This window comes from Emydura macquarii, unplaced genomic scaffold, assembly GCF_026122565.2.
Source record: "Emydura macquarii macquarii isolate MOO-44397 ecotype Brisbane River unplaced genomic scaffold, CSIRO-AGI_Emac_v2 contig_1390, whole genome shotgun sequence".
Classification (NCBI taxonomy): Eukaryota; Metazoa; Chordata; order Testudines; family Chelidae; genus Emydura; species Emydura macquarii.
Window position 1 is genome coordinate 2,465,927 of NW_027131527.1, and position 26,448 is coordinate 2,492,374.

A 26,448-nucleotide genomic window follows, 5' to 3' on the forward strand; every position below is an offset into this window, starting at 1 on the left:
AGGATTGTTTGTTTTTACTGACTTGGCAAACTGGGTGTGGTTGTGTGAAGATGTGATTCTCACTGAAGTATGGTTTAATTGTTGTGTGGAATGGAGCCAAAGGATTTTTCTGATACTGACTCAGTTACATCCTGCAGTATTCTCAGGCCTGCCTGAGCACACTTGGCATTGTTACCCTCCTTTTCGATGTAGACCAAAGAGAATAAGAGTTGATTCTTTGCTCTGCTGGTTGGGAGAGGCAGGAATGGATATTTTGTCCCAGTTGAACCCACTATCTCTCCAGAGCTCTGCACTGAGATGAGATGAATGTAGTTTCCAGACTCTTAATCTTACTGAGAGATGTTTCAGGATGTGAAGTTCTGACAAGTATTTCAAACTCCATTTGTAAAAACATCCATTTGCTTTTTCTGATTGATTGGTTTTTGGAGGTGCTAATGGAGTAGCATGTCCCTTTTCAGTGTGCCCCTTTACAAATTCTTAGATCCGCTGTTTTCCACGTTCAAATACCCATATGTTTCATGCATCAGTGGAAAGGACTTTGCTGGGGAAAAATGCATGAAAAGAGCTCCTCATAAAACACTGCAAAGCCACCACACAATCCTCTTAAACTTCTCCTCTGTCATGTTGCCTACAAAAACTCACTAATGGTTAGACTGATGGCTGGAGTACTGTGACCTCTGCTTCGTACATTGTTTAATTCTTTTGCATTAATATTGAATTATTGGGGGTAATGGCAGGTCTTGTGCCATAGGCTTAGCTGCTGCTTTTTGTTTTTTTTTTAAAGTAAGAAAGATTGGGGATGTTTTTTAATGACATTTAGTAAACAAACAAGATAGTTGTTCCTTAAGCATTCATTGACTCCTATTGCTCTTTCCCCAGCTCAAGGCATACTCATCTGAGCCTTTGTCTATGCTTAAAACTTCTACCAGCATAGCTATATCAATCAGAGGTGTGAAATAAACCTCATAAGAGTGCTTATGTAAGCATAGCTACTGTCGTTCAGGGAGACAATGTTTCTATACCAGCAGAAAATCTCCTTCTATTGTGGTGTATGTTATCTCTATACTATGTCTGCAAAGGCTATAGTTCAGACATAGCCTGAGATGACATGCAACCAGATCTGGGGACCCAAAGAGAGTATGACTTTGGAAGGAAAATAAGCAACTGGTACAGAATAAATTTTAACCAGCAAAGACCCTGATTTCCTAAAAATAGTTCTAATACCAAAACTGAGGCAATAAAAATGACAAGAAAATATAGAAATTGCATCATTGTCCACCAAATATTTCATTCTAAGCAGGCTGGAGTGTGTGGTTGGGGTGAGCCAGCATGCACCACTTCATTTTCTGCAAGTCTTGAGTTAGAGTGAGAGGGCTATTCTGTTCCTGTGTCTGTCCAGTCCTTTGCCTTTCTTCTGAGACTGCCAACAACGGTAACAAATACAACAGCAGTTGCTGTGGTAGGGGCATCTGTCCGTTTGGAATTAGCCACTTCCATCAGCCTTATGGTGAAAGACTTTGCATTGTATTGTCAATCCCTGAAAATATCCAGGCCCTCTTCTTTCGGTTTCTAATGTATATAGAGTAATGGGATATTTTCAGACCATTGATGGTCTTAATACTAGGCTGTCAGGGTCTGATACAAAGCCCATTCAGCTGACTTCAGAAGACTTTGGATCAGTCTCTATGGGCTGGTTCACACTGACAGTGCAATTCGGCGGCAGTCAACGGGAGTTACGCAAACTACGCAAAGTAGTTTGCGTAACTGATGTCGACTGCTCAGCTTCCCTTCTGCGCGCTGTTCACACTGCGTGTTCCCGTCGACTCAGCGCTACACTACTTGAGGGGCTGGACTTACTCAGTCGACTTCCTGATCAATTGAGCTGGTCTCACTGACCCCTCAGTCGATCCTGAGAGATCGATCTGGCAACGGCGATTTTGCTGCCATCAGTGTAAACGTAGCCTATATGTCAATTACTCTAATGAAGCGGGTTAGCATCCAATTTTTGGGACAGGGTAAAAGCTTCAATTTGTTCAGTTGCTAAAAATGTACACATTTCTGCCTGTTTGTAGTTAAACATTGTTTCCCTTCTCTCTCTCCTTTCCATCTGTGTTTTACAGGCACGTCTCATCGAAAAAACAAACAACGCTGTAGATCATGTAATCGCATAAAAGGAAGTCATATGCGTCCTCCGAAAACAGGACCACTTCCTCAGAGTTAAAGTGAACAGCCTCAGCAGAACATAAAAGGCCTGTGGTCCATAGCAGTCTGGCTGCTGCTCCATCTCATAGTGCTTTTACTTGACTTGGCGCCCTCTATGGGGAACCATCCTTTCAGTATACAAATCAGGAATGTATATGCTTTCAGTCACCAATGTTCATCCATTCATCGCGTTCTCTTCTCTTTCTTGCATAAAATAAAAACTCTCCAAAGCTATTGTGTGAAGTGGGATGTCACTGGACTTCAAACTTTCCAGTTATGTGGCAGCCCCTCTATTCCATAGTGGATCTCCCCCAACAAGTGGCAGAGTCAGTAGATCCAGCGAGAAAGCCTTCTACACAACCATTCTGTGTGACACAATTTTGGCAGCTCAAGCTGAGCTGGTTGGGGAGGGGCTGTTTGTTTTTCCTTGTAGTCATTCACTTTTTTTTTTTTTTTAATCTATCTTATATCAGCAAATGGATCACAATTTTAGACAGATGTCTGGGTGCTGAAATTTGTCCCTATTTGTGCAGAAAACCTGGATAAACCTACCTAGGCAACACCTAAGTCTTTCTTGGATGCTTAAAATTTGTGCTGGCCCTCATACAGAGGTGAATTTCTCCTACGTGAGAGAGAGCTCAGCCTTCTGAGCAGGGGCTGAGAACCATGACAGAGGGACAAACAGGTCAATTTTAAATATTCATTAAGGGCCTGATACAAAGTTTTCCATTGATTTCATTGGGCTTTGGATCAGCTCTAAAATGCCAGCTGCCTTATCTCTAGGAGAATGGCATTACTTGATTGATGAGCAATGTTCAAAAAATGCCTTAGCATTAATTATTTAAACCCTTTCTTTCTGTGTGAGTTCTAAGGCAGTTGTTCCTTTAAGGTACTGCTGAAGCTAGTGTTTTATGGCACATAAACAAAAGCACATTTTGAAAGGGTGAAATAGAATGATATCAAGGGACTGAAAAATTAGGACAACAGGAAGTGTACATAGACCTGATTGGCAGGGTTCATTTGCAGTTAACTCTATAAGTATTGTGGTCCCCAGTTAAAACATCTGGGTACCATCATTTCTTATATTTACATTTCTGCTTGGTGTTTAATGTTCTCATTGTAATATAGGGCCTATGGCTCTCTATCTCCATGTTCAGAAACTAGAGAACTGCCTTTTAATGGGGATAAGCAGGTGCCAAATGTCATTAATCTCAGAAGTCAGAAATGGTGAATCAGTTGTTTGAATGTTCTGGATCATTGTCACAAATGTTAATTTCAGTTTTGTCATTGTTTTGTTGTTTTCTGAATGCATCTGTCTAATACAAGTAAATGTAACATACATATCTTGGACTGAAAGCTGTTTGGAGCAATGAGTGGCTTACTTTCTAAAAATCACCATGTACATTTATGGCTATGAAGAAATGATTTTTAGTAGTAATAACCAGTACTGAGATTCTGGTCTTTAACATTAGTTTAACCCCCTTTGTTTTCATCTCTAATCAAGTGAGAATGATTCCCTGAAAAAATCATCCCTTTCAAGCAATTTATTTGAAATTAGTGTCACCTTGCACAGATGAAGATGGTGGATGCTTGCACAATAACCCAACCCCAGTTGATGGGTGAAGGGGAAGAATAAAGGGAGTTTGAAACTGAATAACAAAAACTTAAGCTCAAAAGTACATTAGCAATAGTATAAAAATATATTCTGTGGAATTTTTACCATTAAAGGGCCAGACTCTGCAAACTCTTACATGTGAGTTACTTTATTCATTTCCATGGTGAAACCGAACTCAATAGGGCTACTTGCATGATTAAAGTTACTTGAGTGCAGGAACACTTTCAGCATCAGTTCTAATCTTGAAAGGATAAACTAAGGTATTCTTATTACATGGTAGCATGCAACTAAAATCTGCACATGGCTTAAGTTACAAGTACCTGTTCTTTTCTTCCCTTTCTTTTTTCTTGGACTATGCATGTTTGGCATTATCTAGGTCTAAAAATATTTTACTAATTGCATTTAAAATAAGGCAATAAATATAACCTACAAAACCTAGCCTAGCTTATCTGGTGAATGCATTTGATTAGATACATTTAAGCAGAACATCCATGTATCTACAAATTACAATAAAGATAGTGTTGAATCATCCTTGTGTTTGTTTGAATAAATGTTGGACTCTGAGTTTGTAGAGTGAACCGGGGGATAGTCTAATAACTGGAAATTTGAAGGAAGGTGGTAAGAGCAGTTATATTGGAAAGGAAACACTGACACAGGCAGACATCTTTATCTGAAAGAGGGAAGAAGGGTTCTTTCAAAAGCAGTTATAAGAAATAAAAATGGTATACAATCATGTTTCTCCTTATACCTGAAGGAATGAAAGGAAAGCTATTATGTAAACCCTGGTCACTGTATGTTATTTGTCCACCTTTGTACTCAGTGCACGGAGGATGAGAGTCTGTTACACCACAGTGCTAGAGAGCTTGGCTGTTTAGCACAAGTTGTAGACACTCATGATTTTTAGCTTTGGTGATCTCCAGTTCAGTCTCTGCTGTTGGCCATTACAGCTGTGTCTGCTAAATTAACAATATTATATGTGGATAACATTTCCCATAATTGCTATGCACACTCATCAGGTTAAAGGAACAAAATCCATTCTCCTCTCCCTTACTCCACCAGAAGATAAGCAAGTTATGACTCATATACTAATTTAAAAGGCATCTATTACAGGAGCCATGAGTAGGTAAATGAAATATACAAGGCCAGAAAGGGCAAAAAAAAATACCTCATGGCTTTTTGGTCTCTATAACAGGCCCTTCAAGTACATAAGAATCAAAGGGTCAGATGGTGCCCAGGCAGGCTACCCTATTCCAAATAACACCAATTGTATAAAAACCCTGGGGACAGCAGGAGCAGACATGGGGAGAAAGGAAGTAGTGCCAGGGTAAGACTGCTGAGAGCAGCAGCCTGGGAATTTCGAAAGAGTGCACTATTAAGGAAACTAATCTGAGAAGTTTGCCCACCAAATAGAGAGGTTTTTTCCCATTTCACACCTCCTAGGGAAAAAGCTTTAACTAATAAGCTCTTGTGCCCCAAATCAGTCAGCTGTGTCCATCAGATATGCACAGTTGTCTGTGTCACTGCCTCTTCATTTGCAGAACTCTTCAAATATTAGTTTTCTTTCCAGTGCCTGTGGGGAAAAGTAAGAGTTCCCCATGCAACTAACCCACCATGCTATGATTACTTTTCTTCTCACTGCTCTCCAGTTCTGTTTTTTTCATCCCAAAGTCATTTGTGCCCCAGATTATCAGAACCTGTAATTAATACTGTAAGATTTAGTACTGAACAATCAATTTTATTGATTGTGTCCTGCTTGGGTGGTGATCTACACAGTGCAGTACTTCTTAAACACCACCAACGAATGGTCCTGTCCTTCCAGGTGCTAAAGGCTCTGACCTGGCAGCTATTGGCACTGAAGAAATTCCCTAAGTCTGAGCCCTATCCCCTCAAGTATGTAGGTGTGAAAGCATTCTCTCTCTTTCCTGGAAAAGCAGAAAGATGGGTTAAGGAATAGGAGTAACGTTTGAGCTCCTGAGTCATAGCCTAAACTTCAATATTTACTTTTGTGCCTCACATGCATTTCCTGTAAACATCTTCAGGTGAAGGAAGATTAATTCCATGTTTTCTACTTCACTCACCTTCTGTAGGGGGATGGCTAAAGACAGGGATTTGCAGTGGGATAATCATCTTACACTCGTAACACCATCTGTCCAGCGTACAAACGTGTAAACCAAGAAATTGGGTCACTGAGTGCCATTGAGAGCAGCCATACTCAGCCAAAACTGAGCACGTAATTATCTTTTTGTATGTAGTGTTGTTGTAGCTCTGTTGGTCCCAGTATACCAGAGAGACAAACTTGGTGAGGTAATATCTTTTATTGGACCAATTTCTGTTGGTGAGAGAGAGACAAACACTTTAGCTTCCACAGAGCTCCACCTGAAGAAATATGACCTCCCACATTATTTCTCACATATTTATCTGTCTACCAGCTTTCCCATCACCACACATATACATAAAAATTGTCTAGAATTGCAACATACTGGTTCCAATTTCTGAAGATGAGCCAAACTACCATGTTCCTAAGAACTGGTCAGCACTCATTATAGAAATACAAAGCCATGTGTCCATTAGGGTTTTTAAACTAGTCATGATGGAGGAGAGACATTGAACACTAAACTTTGAGAAAAGGAAGTAGTTTTGTGTGCAAAAAAATAGATGCATAATATATATCCATAATTACAAGTGCAAAATAGGCTGTTGTGAGTGCAAATAGACAATTATAGCCTATTAACTATCCGATTGCATGTGCAACTTTTGTAAATGTAGTATTTGAGTAAACTGAAGGGAACATATATTTCCTGAGCCCTAGGATCCCCGAATACAAATGTTAGTTATATTTAAATACTAGCCAACTCCTTCTCCCTACTCATAAGTTGGCTATCTTCTGTGAATAAAGGGGCTTCAGTATTCAGCAATGTCAACCCAGCAAATTTTGCTACCCTAAAACTTTTGAAAAGCGGAATATCTAATGGTCATTTGGAACCAAGGCCTCAATTAATATCTAGCCACGGTAATTTTTGGTTGTACTTTTCTGAATTAGGTGAGCAGGAAGTTCTCCTCACTTTTGCTTTTTATGCCTTCTCCACTGGCTCTTTGTTGTACTGAGCCAACCCAGGACTAAACAAAGCCCTCCAGAGCTTATCGCAGCCGTTCTTGGGCAAATGAAAAGGGCGACCTTGACTGAGGAGATGTTCCTCTTATAGTATAGTCATCTCCCAAGGCAGCGAACAGCCCAGCACACTGCCACATCCCCAAGGGACTGTTAACTGACCATCTTTCCAGCATTCACCTCCATGCCTTAATGGTATTAAAATGACTTCCTGGGTGACATTTACATGAGGCCTAATCTGTAAAGTGAAGTGCTGTCCCATAATTAATTATCCTCAATTTCCCCCACCCAACTCTCCTCGTCAACAATCCACAAGTAGCTTTATTACAGTACCTGAATAGGTAACTATGCCTCTTTGAGGAGCCTACGGGACAGTTCCAGCGATGGTGGTGTTGGTTGTTTGGTCTGTCTGTCTGTCTTCTTGTAGACCTTACTCACGCAACCTCCCCATGTAGCAGCAGGAAGAGGATGTCTCCTTTCATTTTGATGAGGAAGAAGTGTAATCACTGTTAAAGAGCTGGAAAGGAATTCTGCTGATTTCTGGTGAGTTTTTATTGAAAGAGAACCATGTCGCTAAGTTTCAAGTTTATTCTTGGGAGATGAAGGGGGAGGAGAGGAAACCTGTGGAGGAGAAAACCCAGAGTGTTCTACTGTTCTTGATTGATTCCATTCCCATCCAACCCTTGCTGCTCTTAAAGCAGTTTTATACTAGGGTGACCAGATGTCACGATTTTATAGGGATGGTCCTGATATTCGAGCTTTTTCTTATATAGGCACCTATTACTCCCCACCCCCCTCCCACTTTTTCACGCTTGTTATCTGGTCACCCTATTGTATACTCATGCTCTTATATCACAACAACATCTAAGCATGGCTGGCAAGGGCAAGAATCTATCTGGTATTGAAACCTGTAAAGGCCTCCTGGTTAACCTTTGCTGGAATCCCCCTTAAGGCCTTTCTGATGCAGTTTTTGCTTCTGAATGTTAGCTGGGTTCTAAAAACTAGTTAAAAGACTGAATGCAATAATAAATATGTGCCCAAAGAAAACTTCTTTCTCATTAGCCCTTACCAGACCACAGGACAGAGTCTGTTAAGGCTTCCTTATACTATTCTTGTGTTCACCACAGTTATAACTAAACTCAAATCTTTTCAGAGGGAATAGCAGTGAAAGAGGAGAAAGAATGTGAAAGGGAATTAGTTCAGACCACATTGCATCTACAGCTGATATAGACAGTCCTGGAATTAATTCATTCTGTACCTGCTCACTGTTGTTTTTTCCTCCAGATTAATGAGAAAACAATTACTGAATTGGAAAACTGAGATTTTAGAAACCTTTAAACCTGTCAAATAAAACTTTGATCCAGCCCAGTTTTATGTATGTCTTTAACTTTGCATAAGTGGAGAGTCCCATTGAAGTCAATGGGCTATTCATATGCATACAGCTAAGCATCCATAATTGCTTTAGAAAATATTGGCCTTTCTGTTTAGACTCTTAAGCTATTCCCTTGACTTCTGTTGCAGATCCCCATGTCTGAATAAATACAGTGACTCTCAGGCTTGGTCTACATTTGCTGTGAAATTCAGCAGTAGTCAACAGGAGATATACAAGCTACATAGAGTCCCCACTACGCTGCGCCGACAGGAAATGCCTTCCCGTCGACGCAGCGTTAATCTTTTTGTGGGGAATGGATTTATTCAGTCAACTTCCTGATCGATTGAGCAGGTCTCCACTGCCACTTAATCGATCCTGCAAAATCAATCCAGTGGCACCAACAGTGTCGCCCTGCGTGAAGATATACCCACAATCATTTGACCTTGCAGCCTTTGCCATGGAAATGCTGCAAAGTTTTACAGTCAGCATCACTATAAGATCACATAGAAAATGAAAATGTGAAGGCAGAAGCCTGTGGTAATAATACAAATATCTTTGTTAACTAAGAAAAGTTGTAAGAGAAAGGAAGAGACCATTCAAAAGCTCATAAATGAGATCAAGCTTACCACACAAGTATTTGGATGATTTTTACTGGACTAAAGGCCCCCTCTTTAAAAGTCTTCTTTTAACTTATTAACTTTTTTAATGGTTAACTTTCTATTGCTCAAGAGGAAACAAACTATGGGTTTAGAATGTCTGAAATGTATATTATATTATATTATATTTATTATATTTTATATTGTTGATCTCTTATCTTCTAGTTAAACATAGCAAGGTTAAACCAGCACGCACTTAACAGTAAACGCTTATTTAATTGTGCTTCGGTTAAAGTTGTACTGACCTTTCATGTTCCAATGGTAAACATCTTCAGCTGAGTGAATAGAAAACAGAAATAGATAAGCAGAATGACAGCCTCAGCTGAGATCCTCACCAGCAAAAGCACTTATGCATGTTCTTAACTTTTAAGTTTGCATGTAGTCCCATTGACCAATTTTTAAAATCAATTCTCTGACTTCAGTGACAGCAGAGTTAGGTCAATGCTGAGTGTTTTTGAAAAGCCCGCCATGAACCTTGAGAAAGGAGATCAACTGGATTGTTGTAAGGCAACTATAACCTGATACTCTTTCTTTGGACTTAGTCCATTCTACCTCACAGAACTGTTTTCTCACTGCTTTCTTCCCCAATCTGTTTACCTTAACAAAAATAATTTCAAAAGGGGTGATTTGTTTTTAAGTACCTAAACGGAGAACAAAAATTGATAATAGGCTCTTAAGTCTAGGACAAAGGTTTAACAAGATCCAATGGCTGGAAGTTGAAGCTAGGTAAATTCAGAGTAGAAATAAACCACACAGTTATGGTCATTAACCATTTACCAAGGGTTGTGGCGGATTCTCCATCACTGGTAATTTTTAAATCAAGACTGAATGTTTTTCTAAAAGAGGATTTAATTCAGGAAAGTCCTATGGCTTGTGTTGTACAGGAGATCAGACCAGATGATTACAATGGTCCCTACTGGCTTTATAATCTATTAAACTATTCCAAGCCTTCTCTGTCCCTTTATTCTTAGCGCTGTTGGTGCAAGAACTTTTTTCTATGCAGTTCCTGTCCTCTGGAACAGCCATCCTGTATCTCACAACTTCATTGTCTCTGCTTCTATTTTCAGATCCCATTTGATCCCTTGCCTATACCTTAGGTATTTCTCTCTCTGCTATTATAATTTAATTTAACTTTATAATTTTATTTGACTCTGCAAAAAATTTTGGGATGCCGTTTGTAGGAAAGACCTGACACAAAATAATGTCATACTGTATTCATTATCCTCAACCATTATTTTTGCACAAGGGATGTTTTCAATTCCAGGGCACAAATGCCTTTTCTTACACGTGAGCTACGGTATTAACAATTAAGCTGCATTGTTGATACCCTGTAGTGTCAGAATGGCTACATGATACTGTGAGTATGTCCTGCCCTTTGAATTAGAATTCAGTTTACATTGAAATTACATTTGGACCTTCTGTGTAATTGTCACATGGTCTGAAACCTTCAGTTACCACAAATGAAGGACATTCTGCAATAATTTATTAATACTGTATGTTGACCTGGTTATTGGGATGTTTACTGTATGACTATATTGGTTTACTTTGATAGAAAGCTGTTGGAAAAACAAGCCAGGAAATGAAACAATGACTCGAGATAGTTACCTCCCAGCAAACACTTCAGGGTAGTTAAGAGACAATGCCTGAGCTATTAACTATGAAGAGCCAACCTGCAGGGTTCCAGCCAAGTTATACAGCTTGTGTAGTTGATGCTGGGATCCAACAGATCAAAAGGACTAGAAACAGGTGAAGAGTGTCTCTCTGTCCAGAAGCTATATAGAACTATTTGGAAGAATAGACCTCCTGGGATCTGGAATAAGATAGGCCTGTCTAGGATCTTAGGTAAGACAGACATGTACATAGCCCTTCTGTTGTCTTAAAACCTTTTTCTCTTATGTTATGCTTTGTTCCCACTGTTAAGATTAAACAATACATTGGTTTAAGAAAGCTGTCTGATCACACAATATACCACTAGACTCCTTAAGGGAAGAACCACAGATGCAAACCTAGTTGAGTAAGCACAGTCAATACACAGGGTGCTGTAGCCAAAGGTCAGCTCTAAAAGTGGAACAATCAAGGGGTTCTAGCCTGAGAGAGAAGTGAAGGCATGAGGCCAGATGCCTGCAGGGATGCACCCAGGAAAAGCAGAAAGGGGTCAGATGTGCAGCTAACTCTGTAACCATGATGCCAGTTATTTACAGTGGGTAAAATGCACCCTTGTGCAGACAGCCAGCAAAAGAGATTTTTGCCACTTAAATCCCACCTAAGACTTGATAAGAGGTGTTTAGGCCTGTAACAGGTCCCTGCTCAGCACTGCAGCACCTCCTGCTGGCCATCCCAGTGAATCACTCTGGTGGCTGCTGCACCCTCTCTGGTGGGTTCATCACCCATCCTTTCTCTGCTCCCAGACCCACATCTCCCCACTGTCCCAGCATCCACTTCATGGCACAGCCCACTGGCTGTGTCTCAGTCTCTGCTTCTCTCCCTTTGGACAGGGGGAGATTCAATAGTCCTTAGCCACTTATATCAGTGGCTACAGCAGTCCAGAGTCAGGCCCTTACTTCAGGGCCCGGCTGCTCCCTGTTGTCTCTGTCCGGCTCTTACTCCAGGGCCCAGCACTACTCCTCCCCTGGAGCCACCCTTGCAGTTCACCCCTGCCCTTGCTTCAGGGCCCATGGCGGCTCCTTCCCTGGAGCCAGCCACTGCTCTATCCAGGGTGCCGGCCTATCTCATGCTGCAGGCAGGCTTCTCCCTCTGAGCTCTTGAGGGTGACTGCCCCCTCTCTCTGCCTGGTACCTCTTCTTATATATAGGACTCTTATATAGACCTGCCTGGCCCCAATTGGCTGCTTGCCCCTTGGCCCTTCTGATTGGCTCCTACCCCCACATCCTCTCCAGGGCTCTATTAACCCCTTCTCTGCTGGGGTGGACTACCTGCCCAACCACAAGGCCTCAAAGTGGTCCTCTACACAAGGGTATATTTCACCCCATGTCCCTGACATGGGTGCCCCCCTTTGCATTGCATTACTAACTTAGTTATATGTGGCAATGAGGAAAGTGTGTTTATTTTTAACACATTCTCTGATGAGCAAGAAGATTTCCTTTCCAGGTGTGCTGACTCTGAGCGTCACTAGTGCAGGTGACTATGTTCTGTGCATGGAGCAGCGAGAGGTTCTCCATATTATCATGATAGAATTATTAATGATAATACCAGCCTTTCATTCTGTCCTTTTGACAGGCCTGTCGATATAATCCACATTAGCCATGGTAACTTCTGTTGACTGAATTAGATGTTGATTTATTAGTTGATTATTTGGTTAGCAACATCCCATTCCCTCAGGTCCAGAATAAGAAACAATATATATGCAGGCAGAATAATAAAAGAGAGCAATTCTTACCAGCGTGGTCCTGGATCTGCTGCTAAATGGAGTCATTTAAACAAAGCCATAGCACTTTTCATGGCACCACATCCATCATTGGCCATGCTGCCAAATGAACATACTCTAAACAAATATACTGGGGTATTCCAATAGCTCTCCTCTGTTTCCAGGTCGCTGTCATATCAAAATTAATGAAGCCATTCCTGTCACTGATGCTTATCTTGAAAAATAACAAGGCTACTGAAAACGTAAGTGCAATTTGCAGGAGTGTCTAAAATTCTCTCTTCTGCTGCAAGGTGTTCATTATTGAGCTCAAGTGGCAAATATTACCTTTTTCTGCACGAACAGAGAATATCACGAGAACACCATAAAACACCCAGCTAGCAAAGCGTAATCAGGAAGAAGCGCATGGGAGCTGAAATGCCAGTAGAGATACTTCCCCTTCCCCATCTCCGAGTGATTGATTATACAGTAAGAACATGTTGTGAACAGCTGGTCTGAGATTTTTTATTGCTTCCAGTTTGGCATGCTTCCCAAGGAATAGAAGTTTAGCCCCTTTGTGCCTGACTTGACTTATCAAGAGAATCACCTGCCTCACAAGTATGTTGGAAAGTGCTTTTTCATCCTTGCATGAAAATCACTATAGAAGTGCAACATCTTTTTTCTTAAGCATTTGTCCTTTTTCTAGTCTCCCTCTGTTTTGTCCACCATTTGAAGTTCGTTAGTTACTTTGGGAACAGTGACATCCCGGTTCTGTCTTCTTCCACAAGTGCAGTAGAAAAGTATTGTACTGTTTGCACCATGGTTTGTGAAATACCAGTGCTCCCTGATGTGATCAGAATACATTTTGCATACTGTAAACAGAGATATCTAAGGCACCCACTGTAAATTTGGTTCATTGACAATCACTCTACATTATTTACTTTGTTACCTATGTGGATTTGTTGGTTCCTGATGTCACACAGTGAGTCTCTGCACACAGTATGTGCTGAGGTAAAGCTATATCAGCAGTCCAGTTTGAGGCCCATGCTAAAAGAGAACGATATACCATATATTTGTATAGCAACTTGTATCCAGAACGTTCCCAAAGAAGGAAAGTATGACGAATTTCCAGATTATGATCCAGCTGAACTATGGCTTGAGGAGTTACAAGAGGAAACCACAGATGTTTTGCAACCTGAAATATTGACTGTAGGTGTTCATGCTGTACCACAGCCTCACATTGAGTATAATTAAGCTATAAAGTGGATATTTACTCTGACAAACTCTGGCTGAAAGCTCACTAGAAGATATATTTAATGGTAAGTATTTTGCTGGTTACAGTTTTCCTTGAAGTAATATCTCTTATGTTATATGGCTCCTTTCTTTGCCCTTTCATCGTAGTCTGAATGCAAATAAGCAATTTTACTGCCAGGTAGAAATCAAATATTCTTTCCTGTTTAAAATCTCTTCTCACCAGACTTGGTAATAGCTACACAGGGCAGTTCAATTAACTCTTTGTGGGATGGGAGGATTTTATGGATTTTGTTTGTTTCTATTGACTGTTATCCTAGCTAGTCACTGATAAATAAGGGAGGGTGCCTGACATGTCTATTTTATGCTGTATCCATGGAACGTATACAGGATACATGATAACCTTGAAAATATATTTTTAAAATCAAATCCACGTGCATTGCAAGTTTCGAGGGACTATTCTAAAACAAAAGAAGGGCAGTGAAGGACCTGCCTACGGCCCTCCACCAGCCATTTCCTCCCAAGTAGCCTTTTCCTTCCAAACAGGATATCTGTTGTAAGGGGTGCAGGACTCCAGGTCAGCTATGTCATTTTATTTTTCTTATGATTGTGGTTGATGCCTTCCTGAGGGATGCTGTTGGAATCCTCACTATAAAAAATACACGCTCAGCAGTATTTTCTTCCTCTTAATGTCTGCATTATAGGGAAGTAGTTGCAACCCCTTGTGGTAGCAGCAAAATAGTACAGCTTCTAGTGCATGAAATGAGATCAGTGGGTATCTAAAGTATGTAGAAGGGATTTATTGCCAAATCTCACCAGCCAGTAGGGCCATGGTCTCCTCTTGCAGGGGAGAGGTACAGTTCTCCAGCTGGTGGAATGGAAAAGGGCATGAGCCAAAGGGGACTCTAGAGATTAGCTCTGCTCTGCCATCGAACATGAATTCAGTGCATTGAGGCTGTAGGGATGTGTGCAGAGTCACAGGGAGGTTTGCATAGTGCAGGCAGGAGATTTGGAGTTTGTTTCTCTGCTTTTCTTTCTTGTTCTCACCAAAGCTGCCCATTTGCTCCTATTCTTCACTCCCAATCAGTGCTGTTGGGACCATGGGACAGCTGAACATGGTATCAGCCTACTCCTCTTCCTAAGTCAGCCCATATAGCACTGCTCATTCTGCCTGACACGTGGAGCTAAAGCAGGGAACCTGGTCTGTTAAAGAGTTGGTAGAGCTGGGAAGAAACTAAGAGGTTTTTTCCCACACAGAAAATTTAAATTTTCAGTGAAAACAAACTCATTTTTCTCTAGACTTTTCTGTTAAATATAAATATAAAAAATTCGATTCAAAATAGTACCTCCGTGCTTCGTGGGAGATGTAGTTCAGGTTGTATGCTCCCATTCCCTTCTATGGGCCAGGCTTTTTAGCCAGACTACATCTCCCAGGATGCACCACTTTCTTCTTTGTGAGGTGACGGGAGTGTCATAATAGTCCTTGACCAGGGTGCATCATGGGAAATGTAGTCTGGCCAGAGAGCCCAGCCCATAGAAGAAAATGGAAGCTTATGGTCCCTTAAACTACACTTTCCGTGAGGTACAGTGGCATCATTTTCAATTGAAATATTTTAGTTTTCAGCTGAAAAGAAAACACTTCTCAGTTTGCAGGCATTTGTTTTTTCAACAAAATATTGACATTTTCCTCAGGCAGTAGGTATTTTTCACCAATATCTTTATTTAGCTAAGAACCCAATTTTCTATCAAAAAACAGTTTTGCTGGAAAATTTTTAATCAGCCTTAAGAGTCAGGAAGTTTTGGACTAGCCAAAAACATAACCTCAAGTTGCTAATGTTCAAAGTACTGCTGTCTTTATTTGCAGACTATACACAGTTTATTAGTGAAGAGATGGATCAAAATGCTATGTGATGAGACAGTAAAAATCACAGATGGTCCAAAACTATGAGTAAGTAAGGAATGATTAAAAAGAAAAGCAGTGTCTTCTGTACACTGAGAAGCAGCAAACACCCACTCTTTAAAACTCAGCTGTATTGAAGGAAATTAACCCTTTTATTGGTTAACTATGGAGTGGAAGATAATGGACTGTACTCTTCCTTGAAGCAGTTTCACTACATGACAAACGAATGTTGATTATTTCTGTTTTGTCCAAATCAAAAAGGCCAAGAATTTCCAAAGTAACTCACAATTTGGGAGCCTCAGATATGGCTGCCCCATCTGAGATGCTTGGGCCCTGATTTTTGGGCTCAGTGTTTTTTTTTAAATCAGGCCCCTTTCAGGTGTCTGAAGTTGGGCACACAAAAATGGAGGCATCCAAAATCTCTAGTCACTTTCTGAAAGCGTGGTTGTAATTCACTTAACTGACAGTAACTTTTCTTTTTCTGTCTCTCTGATGCATCTGCTTCGTTTAGTTGAGTTACCAGGATTTCTTTGTGATGTGGGCTCTTTTGCTTTTGTCCTGTCCACTATCTGGAGAGTAATTTGGTTTAGCATAGCTGCACAATGGGCAGCCGGGCCAAATTTGAGTGAGTGGTGTTGTGTCCTTGCTCACAGAGTTGCAGTGCCACTCAGGTTTGGTCTGAGGCAAAGAGATGATAGGATGGAGTAATCCATCACCCATTCAAGCTGATTAATTCCCCCCAGTACAGGGAGCCCCTGTGCAACCTTCATAGGAGACCTCAGGGAAGGAGGGGGTATGGCTGGGGACATATCCTTGCCCAAGCAAATCTGTAGTCCTCCATTTACCACTCAGCAGGGGCATAACTTAATGCACCCCTTCTGGCTTCCCTATCCTGTTTCTGGGGCCACCCTGGCCCCCAAAGCTCCTGAATAGGGAAAGAACAAACTGCTTCCTCTCAATTGAATTGGGCCCCCTTTATCTTACGTCTGAGTGAAAATAGTCATCAGATTATAAAATCTTTATCTCTGAAGGGTTTCTGTTTTTTTGGGATGCGCAAAAATGTCATTTTTTTGTGAAAATCATGCAAGTGTTGGATAGGACTTTTGACTAGCAAATAGGATTTATTTTTAAGTGCACCTAAAAATGGTCCTATTTTAGAGCAAAAACCTCAACATTTGGGAATGCCTTTTGGTCCATAGATCAATTTTTGTATATTTCAGGAGAGGAAGAGGAAATAATCCTTTCGCAAAACGCTGTGGAAATGCAAAACTTAGCAGGTGCAAAATAATCCACAATTAAATTGTGAAAATATTCACCCAAAATTTTATTGAAAAATGCACCATCCTCATTTTTACTCCATCACCTTGAATCTTGGGGCAAAGTGACATTACTCTGTCTCAGATTTCAAACTTTCTAGTGATACACTGGGTTTTTTGAACTAGTACTTTTTATGCTGTTTTTGTGGATTGTGCTTTTAACTTTGCATCAACCCTGCATATGCTAAATCAGCTCAACTGAAATCAAGAGCAATATTGTCTAGCAACATAGTGAGATGGGAGCTTGCAGGCAAGCACTGAGGTGAAATTTGTCACACTTACTGTACCTTAGCACTTCCTGCTGCAGATGTGACATATGGAGAACAGCTTGAACAAGTCACTCTCAGGCAGCTCTTTGAGAGTTGTTAGTGAGACGCAGTACACGACTTCTCTGAAAACAAAGAACCATTTGATATACTTTTGCAGCTACACCAAACTGAGCCACATAGGGCAGAATTCTGCCTTGTCCAGGTGGCTGTGAAAGGCACATCTTCCCCCATTCATCCTCCCTGCCCCAGGATGGCTATTCTCTCATTCTCTAGGAAGGGGCATGCCTAATAAACCTGGTGGCTTCACGGGGACAAGATCAGGTTCCATCCCCCTCTCTCACAACTACTGGCATGCAGCACTGCTGACTGTGTTGCTCTATGCCATTCTGCTTCACATAGGCAGAATTGTTCCAGGAACCTCTGCTTGGCCGCTACAGCTTCTTCGCTCCTTCTCATGGTTGAGACAGGAATTAGAAGGTGTAGCCTCAGCTCATTTTTGAGATTGTTTAAATGAAACGCAGAGCACACTTATCTGCTGAATTAACTTTAACACACTCACACACAATGATGAAAAGGTGCAGTTTTCCTCTGGAAGCTTTCACCAGGAGATGATTTGTGTCATGTGTATCCAGTGCAGAAAGAGAAGGCTTATACAGAAGGTAGTGTTTCAAGCTATTTATTTTGAATGATTTAATATGAATATGAATTTTTTTCACTCATAAAAAGGTACAGAGGTTAGAGCAGGTGTGGGTTTAAACCTTAGCCAAGTGAAGGCTGCATTAATAACTTGCCAGAAGACTGACGGCCACACCTAGTTCACGTGAAGCTGAGCAGAAAGTAGATACGCTCGACTCTTTTTTGTGTGTGTCTCTCTCTCTCTGTAAAATGTGTGTGTTTAATTCAGTGCACATGAAAAGGACCAGGCTGACAACCCAGGAAAGCAAAGTCCTGTATTTACCCACTGAACAGGTACAGCGTGGGCAGACTTCTCCATAACATCTGGTTAATGTGATTTGCTCTGATATAGAGTGACCACCTTTACTGCTGAAAATATACTTTATCTGCATGCCCATTCAGTCCTTGGCCTCTGTGCTGAGATTGCCAACACAGGTAGCAATTACTGTCTCTTGTGGTGATGGTGACTAATATGGTCACTAGTTCATTGTTCATGGACTCTAGTGCTTCTCCCTTCTGGGAACAGACCACCATCCAAAAGGGTATTCCTGTACCCCATAATGGGAACTGCTGCTGCAGAGATACTCTTGGGAGTACGAATGTACCTCTCCTGGTAAGAAAAGCTTTCATTTGTGTTTTCTATGGTCAGCTAGGCTGGAGTTCCTGAAAGTTTTCATTCAACTGCAGGAGTGTTGAGTGCCGCTGTTACCAATGTTCCATGCTGTTTCCTCTGCTTTATTCATTTATGTCTTCCAGGGTGCTAGCTATGACTGTGTTCACAGAGGTCCTGGAATGGGACTGGCTCACACAGCAATGTTAGCTGAAATATAGTAGGTATTAGAAACAGTTGGATAATTGGTAAGAGAGGAGGAAGTTAGCAACAATATTTTGTGACCTTTTTTTTTTCTGATTTTCATCAAAATTTCAAAACATTTCAAATTTTCCAACTAGCTGTAGGTGGTGTACAATTAAATCCACACCCAGAAAGAGTGTTGGCTGGGCTTTCTAAAGGAGTCTAAGAGAAATTCAGTGGGCATTTGATGTCATGCTGCTTTGAAAATCCCTAGCTCTAAAGACTAAGGGCTTGATCCTGTACCCTTAAAATCAATGGTAAAGCTCCCACTGACATCAATGGGGTAGAATCAGGCACTAGCAGCATGGAAAACCTCTTGCAACTCCTGCAGGTAAAGTACTCTGTAGAAAGAGATACTCGTTAACAGCACCCTAGTTACACAGAGCCTTTGTAATAGTCTACTATTTTAATGTAATTTTTACTGTGCTGAGGCCTTACAGTTCACTTGTCCGGCAGGAATAGTATCCATACAGGAACACAATGTGCTCCAGTGGAATTCCCCCCGCAGGCCAGGAAACCCAGGCTTGTGGTTTAACGCTCAAGGACAGTGCGTATCTGGTGCAAAGATGTCTTTCTTCTGGCTTCTCATTCCTGGGCTGGCGAACTCTGTGTAGTTATCTGTATATATATATATAGCAGACTTTAATTACTGGAGCCCTTTGTATTATGGAAAATGTGTGAAATAAAGTTTATACTGGGTCAGATAGTCCCTCCCTCCACATCTCTGGTCAGAGAGGATGAAAACAAGGTGTATTCAGGCAGGAATTCATCTTCAGCACAATCCTCCTCTTCTTCCCACTCTGCAGAATACTCCAGTGCCTGCTCTGCAATGACCAGGTTCTCTGAGCAGAAAGGGAGCTGTCGTCCATGGAATTGTTCCCATGGAAAATCAGAGAGTAAGGTCATGCTGACTTTATCAGCATTCATTTCCTCCCTGTTCCCCTCTGCACTCTTAAACTCCCTCTGATAGGGACAGCAGCTGCCAGCTGGTTCCATGTTCCCAGATTCCTAGAAGCTTAAGGGAGAGGCTCAGGAGGTTGTGAAGCAGCTCAGGCCTCTGTAGAAGAAAGAACAGAAAGCTTGTTCCAAATTCCTATTAGTAATAATAAAATGAATGGCATGATCATGAAAATGCTGGCAAATGAAGCATATCCACTGGAGCCCAGTCCTGCAGCTGCTGCATGTTTGGACCTTAGGACATGGACAGCACAGTGCAAATTCTTCCCATCAAGGATCAGTCCTATTCCCATCGGCAACGGCTTCAATCCAGCAAAGCACCTAAACAGGTGAGTAATCCCAGTGAAGTTAAGCATGTGCTGACGGGCTGTGTTTTGGAGCCAGACCCCGGGGCATGCTTTAGAAGGAATGACCTTTAGGAAGAGAGATATTATTTAATGCTCCATGATCAGTTGGTATTTTCTGCCTTTATTGAGAGTTGCTAGCAAGAGTGCTAGCTAGTGCAGTTGTGGTAACGGGTACGGTGACATGGCTACTTGTCCACTGGAAAATGGACTGATCTTACTAGTGCCATCAATTCTAATTCACGTTCAGTTCCCAGGTAAATAGTTCATATCTGCCAGAAGAAAAAGTAACTTTGATCACACCTGAGTGGCAAAGTGGTTTATTAAAAAAAAAATCCTGGACAAAGAGAAGAAGGACTTGCACTAATTTCTTGCTAACTTCTGAGTTTTTTGTGTTCTGTAAATTCAAAAACATCATTCAAAATGCAGTAGAGCATTTTTAAAGGGAAAGAATTCTGCATCAAACTGACAGCTAGAGCACTGCTTAACCATCTCTCTTTAGGAATTATTACCATTTGCCAAGTTCCTCTTATGTTTTGTCTGTATGCACTTTCCAGTGTGTGTTTCTTTTCTCTCTAATTTACTGACACTGAATATATATATTAGTGTAGCAGGAAACACACTTTTAAAAGTCACCTTTTAACTATATGAAACAGAAAACAAAAAGAAAAAAAGCTATTTCATTAATATTTTCTTTGGAGTACTTTTAAAAAAGTTTCAGGATGTTAATTACAAGTTATATACCAGCTATAAAAGATGCATCAAAAACCTAAGTGAAATCCAAACATTTTAAAAACAAATCTCTGGGCCATTTCATGAATAGAAGAACAGCTGCTGGCTTCTGTCTATGATATTTTCTGTTGTAATTAATGACCTGGTCTTCTTTAAAATTCTGATATTAAGGTATTGCTGCTTACTCTTCCATGCATTTGTTTTGAGTTCCTATCCCCCTGGTTTCTCAATGAAGCCAAAATCTAAAATAAATAAATAAAACCCTCCTTTTAGTTCTGAAAAGCAAAGGAGTAAGTTAGAGAATAAGACATATTTTTAAAAATTCAACTTTACCTGCCTTCTGGCTTCTGTGTTTGGGAAGCAGAGAAAGGTTTATCTTAGGCAACCTAAGTACAGTACAAACAACAGACCCGGTGAGAGTGATGTTGATTCCTCCCAACCTTGTATCAGAAATGAGTCCCACAGCTCCTTGCAAAGTAATTGGTCTAATTAAGTGGTAGGAAGGAGCTTCTTTAAATTCCTCAGAAATTAAGACGTGTCATCCGCTTAACATCTTAACATCTGTTACTGCCTCTTGCACATTTCGCCACCGCACAGGTCTGAAGGAGACTTTGCTAGTCCCTTCAGACAAAAAAAACCCCCAACCCTTTGAAACAAAGAAAAAATTAGCCTTTCCTTCAGTGGGATGAAGCATGGAAGGCATTTCATCCCATCTTTCTTTCTCAATTGGGTGCAGGTTTGCCTGGGTGAGTACGGCTTTCTCTTTGTTAATAAACAAATAAGACGACATGGCATATCCTATAGTAATCCTTACTGATGTGATAATGTGCTCCTGAAAATGTTTCCTGAGAAACTGATCACTGTGCAAATGTTATCTCCCCCACCCCTCCCTTTGCATATTTGCAATTTCATTTCAAATGGGCTATTTTGATTCTCTAACTGTAAGTGATTAGAATGACAACTAATTTGCTTCTTTTTTTTTTTTTTTTAACTTTGTTGTCTGGCAGCAAGTAAGTAACTATTTAATTATGGCTTATTGCACATTCAGTAGGTGTAATTTAAAAATAATATGTTTAGCATATGAGTTAGGTTACTACTTAGCCATTGGCCAGGTGTCAGACAGAGACTCACAGAGTGTATGGGAGCTGTATACAGAAATGGTGAATGGTTATGAAGGTTACTTTGCAAGAAGCGTTGTCTGAATGTTTGAGGCTCCTTAGACATAGCCTGCTTAGTTCTTTTTTCTACACTCATATTCTTTAAATGCTGCTATGAAGTATTATATGAACTATTGGTATAACACCACAGAAGAGCAATTTAACATATATAAATATATATATTTTTAAAGGTGAAAAGTTGATTAGTGTAATTGGCTATATTACAAACTCAGATTATTCCCCAAAGGGCTCATCGTTTTTTGTACAGAGAGAGAGGCAGAGTAAGAAATTCAAGCTACTAATTTATTAAATGCTTTTCTTTGGGTTCTGCTTTGTTTTAATTGCAGTTCAAGCAAATTATGCCCCCTATTTCTTTGATAATGGAGCCAACAGTGCAAATGGGAACATGGCACTTCTCAGCCTTTCGGAAGACACACCTGTTGGTCAGTATCACAGTACATGTGTTTAAATAAACTCTAAAATTGCTGTCATTTTTTGCCTTGATCCTTACAAAGTAATGGGAAAGCATGCCATTTATTTTGTTGTGATGTCTATTAATATATTCCAAAAATGTTCTAGTGGCTTTGCCTTTGATGCATTTAAATGTTATTCTTTCTCTTTTTATATATCTCGCTTCATTTAAAATGATCTCTTTGAATGCAAACTGCATTTTGAAATCATTATTTTCTCTCCCACACTGTTGGTCACCTCATTCACTCAGAGCATCTGAGCATGATTGTTGTGAGGTCATAAATGATTTGTGATATTAAGAGACGTTCTTGTCTACCCAGGCAGATGTTTATGGGAAAAGAACAGAATTTTTGATAATTATTAATGACATCTTGTATTCAAACTGTATGTCGAAATGAAAATAAGAAAGAACACACACAAAGTTTTCCTTCAAAAAATTGTTATCCTTTTTACGTTTAAAGTAGAAATGGTTGAACATTTTCTGTCACAATGTTTTTGTGACAGAAATATCTTTTTTGACTAAATGGACATTTCTGCAAGAAAAAAATCCATTTTTATTGAAAATTTTGGAGGTTTTATTTCCCAACCCGCTCTAGTTTAAAGGTTTTGTCCTAAAAACAGCAACAAGCATAGCAATGCACCCACATGCAACACTGGGGCTCTGTTTTGTTTTTACTCCTTTCTGGCTGTAGTTACTAGCTTTTAAATGAGCCCCATAAAAGAGAGGCCCTGTCAGTTCTTTCTGGAATTAAAGGGATAGATATTTTTAAAAGTGCTCAGCATTGACCTAAACCTGCTCCCACTGTAGTCAATGGGGCAACACAGCGCTTTTGAAAATCTCACCCTAAATTTCCTTTGGCATGTTTTGTATGAGGAGGTGTTTGTTATGGTGTGCTTGGGGAAAAAATCCCCATTCCATTCTTGTTTGGAATGCTATGCACTGGGTGCTTCTACCTCAGAAATGCCTGCTTTTCAGTGGTGGTGAATATATAGGCAGTGGAATTTTGCCCTAAAAGGAAAGGAATCGGCAAAAATGATCCTTCTCTTCCTTTTGGAAGTGATGGGATGGACTCTCCCTGCAGTTGTAGTGTTTAGGGCCGCACCCACTGTGGACAGACTGCCACAACACCAGCCTGAGGTCTGGTTTACATTTAAATTTTAGGTCGACATAGTCACATTGCTCAAGGGTGTGAAAAATCCTCACCCCTGAGTGATGTAGTTATGCCAACCTAGCCCCCAGTGTAGATGCAGTTAGGTCGATGGAAGCATTCTTCCATGGACCTAGCTACTACCACTCGGAGAGATGGTGTTCCTACAGGGATGGAACAACCCGTTCCATCGCTGTTGGCCGTATCAGCCCTACAGGGTTATGCCAGCATAGCAATGGAGTCATAGCTGTGTTGCTATAGTCCCCATAGCGTAGACATGGTCTGAGTCTTCTTTACTCCTTGCTGGGATCAGAGATTCTTCTTTAGCTCTTCCCGCCAATGGGATAGTGGCAACATCAACCAGAGAAGAGGAGAAGGAATGATAACCCCTTCGAACTCACCCGTTAACACACAGCTTGCAGTGTTCAGTGATATATATTCCAATGGAACTAGCACAGTTGGAGTCTGCTCATAGGGAAGCTAAGTTTCACTATAAGCAGAATGAAGCTGCAGTGCCAGTGGGAATTTGCTCTGTCTCCAGCAATTGAAGGTCAGCATCACTTTATCCACACCAAGCAAACCGAAGATGCAGTCAGGAAAGTTGTTTTTTGCACCAGTGGATCCTACCTCTGTCACTCATGTAAATGCCAGCTTTTCTTGTCTACACTTGGGGTTTGTTCTGGGGAAGCTACATCAGCACCTGACCATTGGCTGCTGGAATCAGGATAAATTCCCAACACAGACCAAGCCTATAAAAGAAGTGAAACTCCATTAGTATACAATGAAGCAATATGGGACACTCACACCATTTCAGTCTGAATGAAATTCACCCTGATGTTAAGGGCTCATGCAAAGACAATCACATCACTTCAACCTCAGGCAGGAGCTGCAGGCTGGTAGGAGCTTTGGGGGCAAGAGAGGGAGAGGTGGGTTTTTTGGCTTAAATCTCAGGTGATTTCAAAGTCCCGTCTAGAAATGCCTTTCTGATATGAGAGGCAACTAGCTAGGCTAAAAAAGGCTAGGCAGCTCCCATGAAGGGCAACGTGGGATTGCTGTCCAGAAGCCAGGACATGGTGGCCCTTGCATTTGGGTGCTTTTTCCAAGCCTCTTTGGTCTGAGATTTCCAGTACTTCCTTGTCTGACTTGGGCTGGAAGTAGTGTGAAAACTCCTTTTCTGGAAGTACTTCAATGTGTTCCTTTCCAGTCTTACTTAGAACCTGGATGTGCCATGATGAAAAATGAGAAAACAAAATCAGTAAAACAAATTTACTTGTGAGCCAATTCAATGTATTCCTCTCAGCTCCTAATTTAACAGATAGTCTGGATGTGTAATGGGTTGAAAAGCCTCAGAGAGTAATTTCAATGATTCACTATCAAACAGAAAGGAAAAATCTACTGTGGCCCTGCACAGTGCTATTCAATATTTCCATTACCGACTTGAATATTGGAGCGGACAGTGTGCTTACAAATTTTGTGGATGACACCAAGCTGGGAGAGGTTACAAGCACTTTGGCGGACAGGATTTGAATTCAAATGATCTTGATGAATTGGATAATTGGTCTGAAATCAGTAAGATGAAATTCAATAAAGACAAGTGCAAAGTACTTCACTTAGGAAGGCAACAACATCAAATGCACAACTACAAAATGGGGAATACCTGGAAAGGTGGTAGTACTGCAGAAAAGCACCTGGGGGTGATAATGGAGCTCATATTAAATATGAGTCAACAATGTGATGCAGTTGGGAAAAAGACAAATGTCATTCTGGGGTGTGTTAAGAAGAGTATTGTATGTAAGACACAGGCGGTCATTGTCCTTCTCTCTCAGCCTTGATGAGGCCTCAGCTGAGTACTGTCTTGAGGCACCACATCTTAAAAAAGATGTGAACAAAATGGAGAGACTCCAGAGGAGAGTTGCAAAAAAAATAAAAGGTTTAGAAAACCCTGACATCTGAGGAAAAGTTGAAAGAATTGGGCATGTGTACTTTAGAGACGATAAGGCTGATAAGTCTTTGAATATGTAAAAGACTGTTATAAAGAGGACAGTGATCAATTGTTCTCCATGACCACCGAGGATAGGACAAGACGTAATTGGCTTAGTTTGCACTAAGGGAGTTTAGGTTGGATATTAGGAAAAACTTTCTAACTATAATGATACTATAAGCACCTGAACAAGTTACCTAAGGAGGTTGTGGAATCCCCATCACTGGAAGTTTTTCAGAACAGGTTAGACAAATAGCTGTCAGGAATGGTCTAGGTACACTTGGTCCTGCCTCAGCACAGGGGGCTGGACTATAAGAACTTTTGCAGTCCCCTCCAGCCCTCTAATTCTATGATTTTATTATTCTGAGGCTCCCCCAGGTGAAGGATCCATGTGGGGCAACTGCTTCAGTGCTAACGTGCCATTTATTGAGTGCTGCCTGTGGTGCTGAGTAATGCACTAAGCAATGAGGATACAAGAGTCCTGTCCACATAGAAATGGCAGCTGAAGGGACAGATTGTGGCTTTATCAGTTACTCTGAATTTTCCCCTGTCCCTATATGAATAATGCTCTATCTGTCTATGTTTATGCCAGGAGGGAGCTGTTTGCTTGTACCCACAGATACGATTTTGGTTGGATTTTTAATTTACTTCTTTTTCAGCAAGTGATGTCAGCATGCCAAGGATAGATTTTTAATTGGCATTAACACTGTGCTGGGAAGTGTTCCCAGGGTGCTAATGATATGGGGCGCTTGTGCATTCAAATATAATTCATCCAATATTAGGAGCTGTGATTGAACTGGAAGAGAAATTGCAATCAAACAATTCAATTTTAATGGCACACCAACTACCCTGTAGACACACAACCAACAGTGTATCAGTTATATCCAGAAAACCAGCTGAGGAAACTGTAGGGCATAAAGATCAACGAGCCCCATTATTTCCTATTTGGAGACCTCAGCAATCTCAAACTTAATGTGAATGTCAATGCTTCATATCATCTTCAGCAGTAGAAATTTCCTGCTGCCCTTATAAAAAGGTCCCTAAAAACTGCAGAGGGTAAAATGTTTCAATACCATAAG

General features: G+C 40.8%; 1 protein-coding gene across 2 annotated transcripts in view; it reads left to right on the forward strand.

The window, feature by feature from the left end:
- Positions 1 to 21,297: 21,297 nt before the first annotated feature.
- Positions 21,298 to 26,448, forward strand: part of CDHR1 (cadherin related family member 1) — a 57,281-nt gene continuing 52,130 nt past the window's right edge. For both annotated transcript variants that reach the window (XM_067552926.1, XM_067552925.1), the window contains exons 1-2: positions 21,298 to 21,358; positions 22,117 to 22,212. In XM_067552926.1, the coding sequence (XP_067409027.1) occupies positions 21,298 to 21,358; positions 22,117 to 22,212 (157 nt within the window). The remainder of the gene's footprint in view (positions 21,359 to 22,116; positions 22,213 to 26,448) is intronic.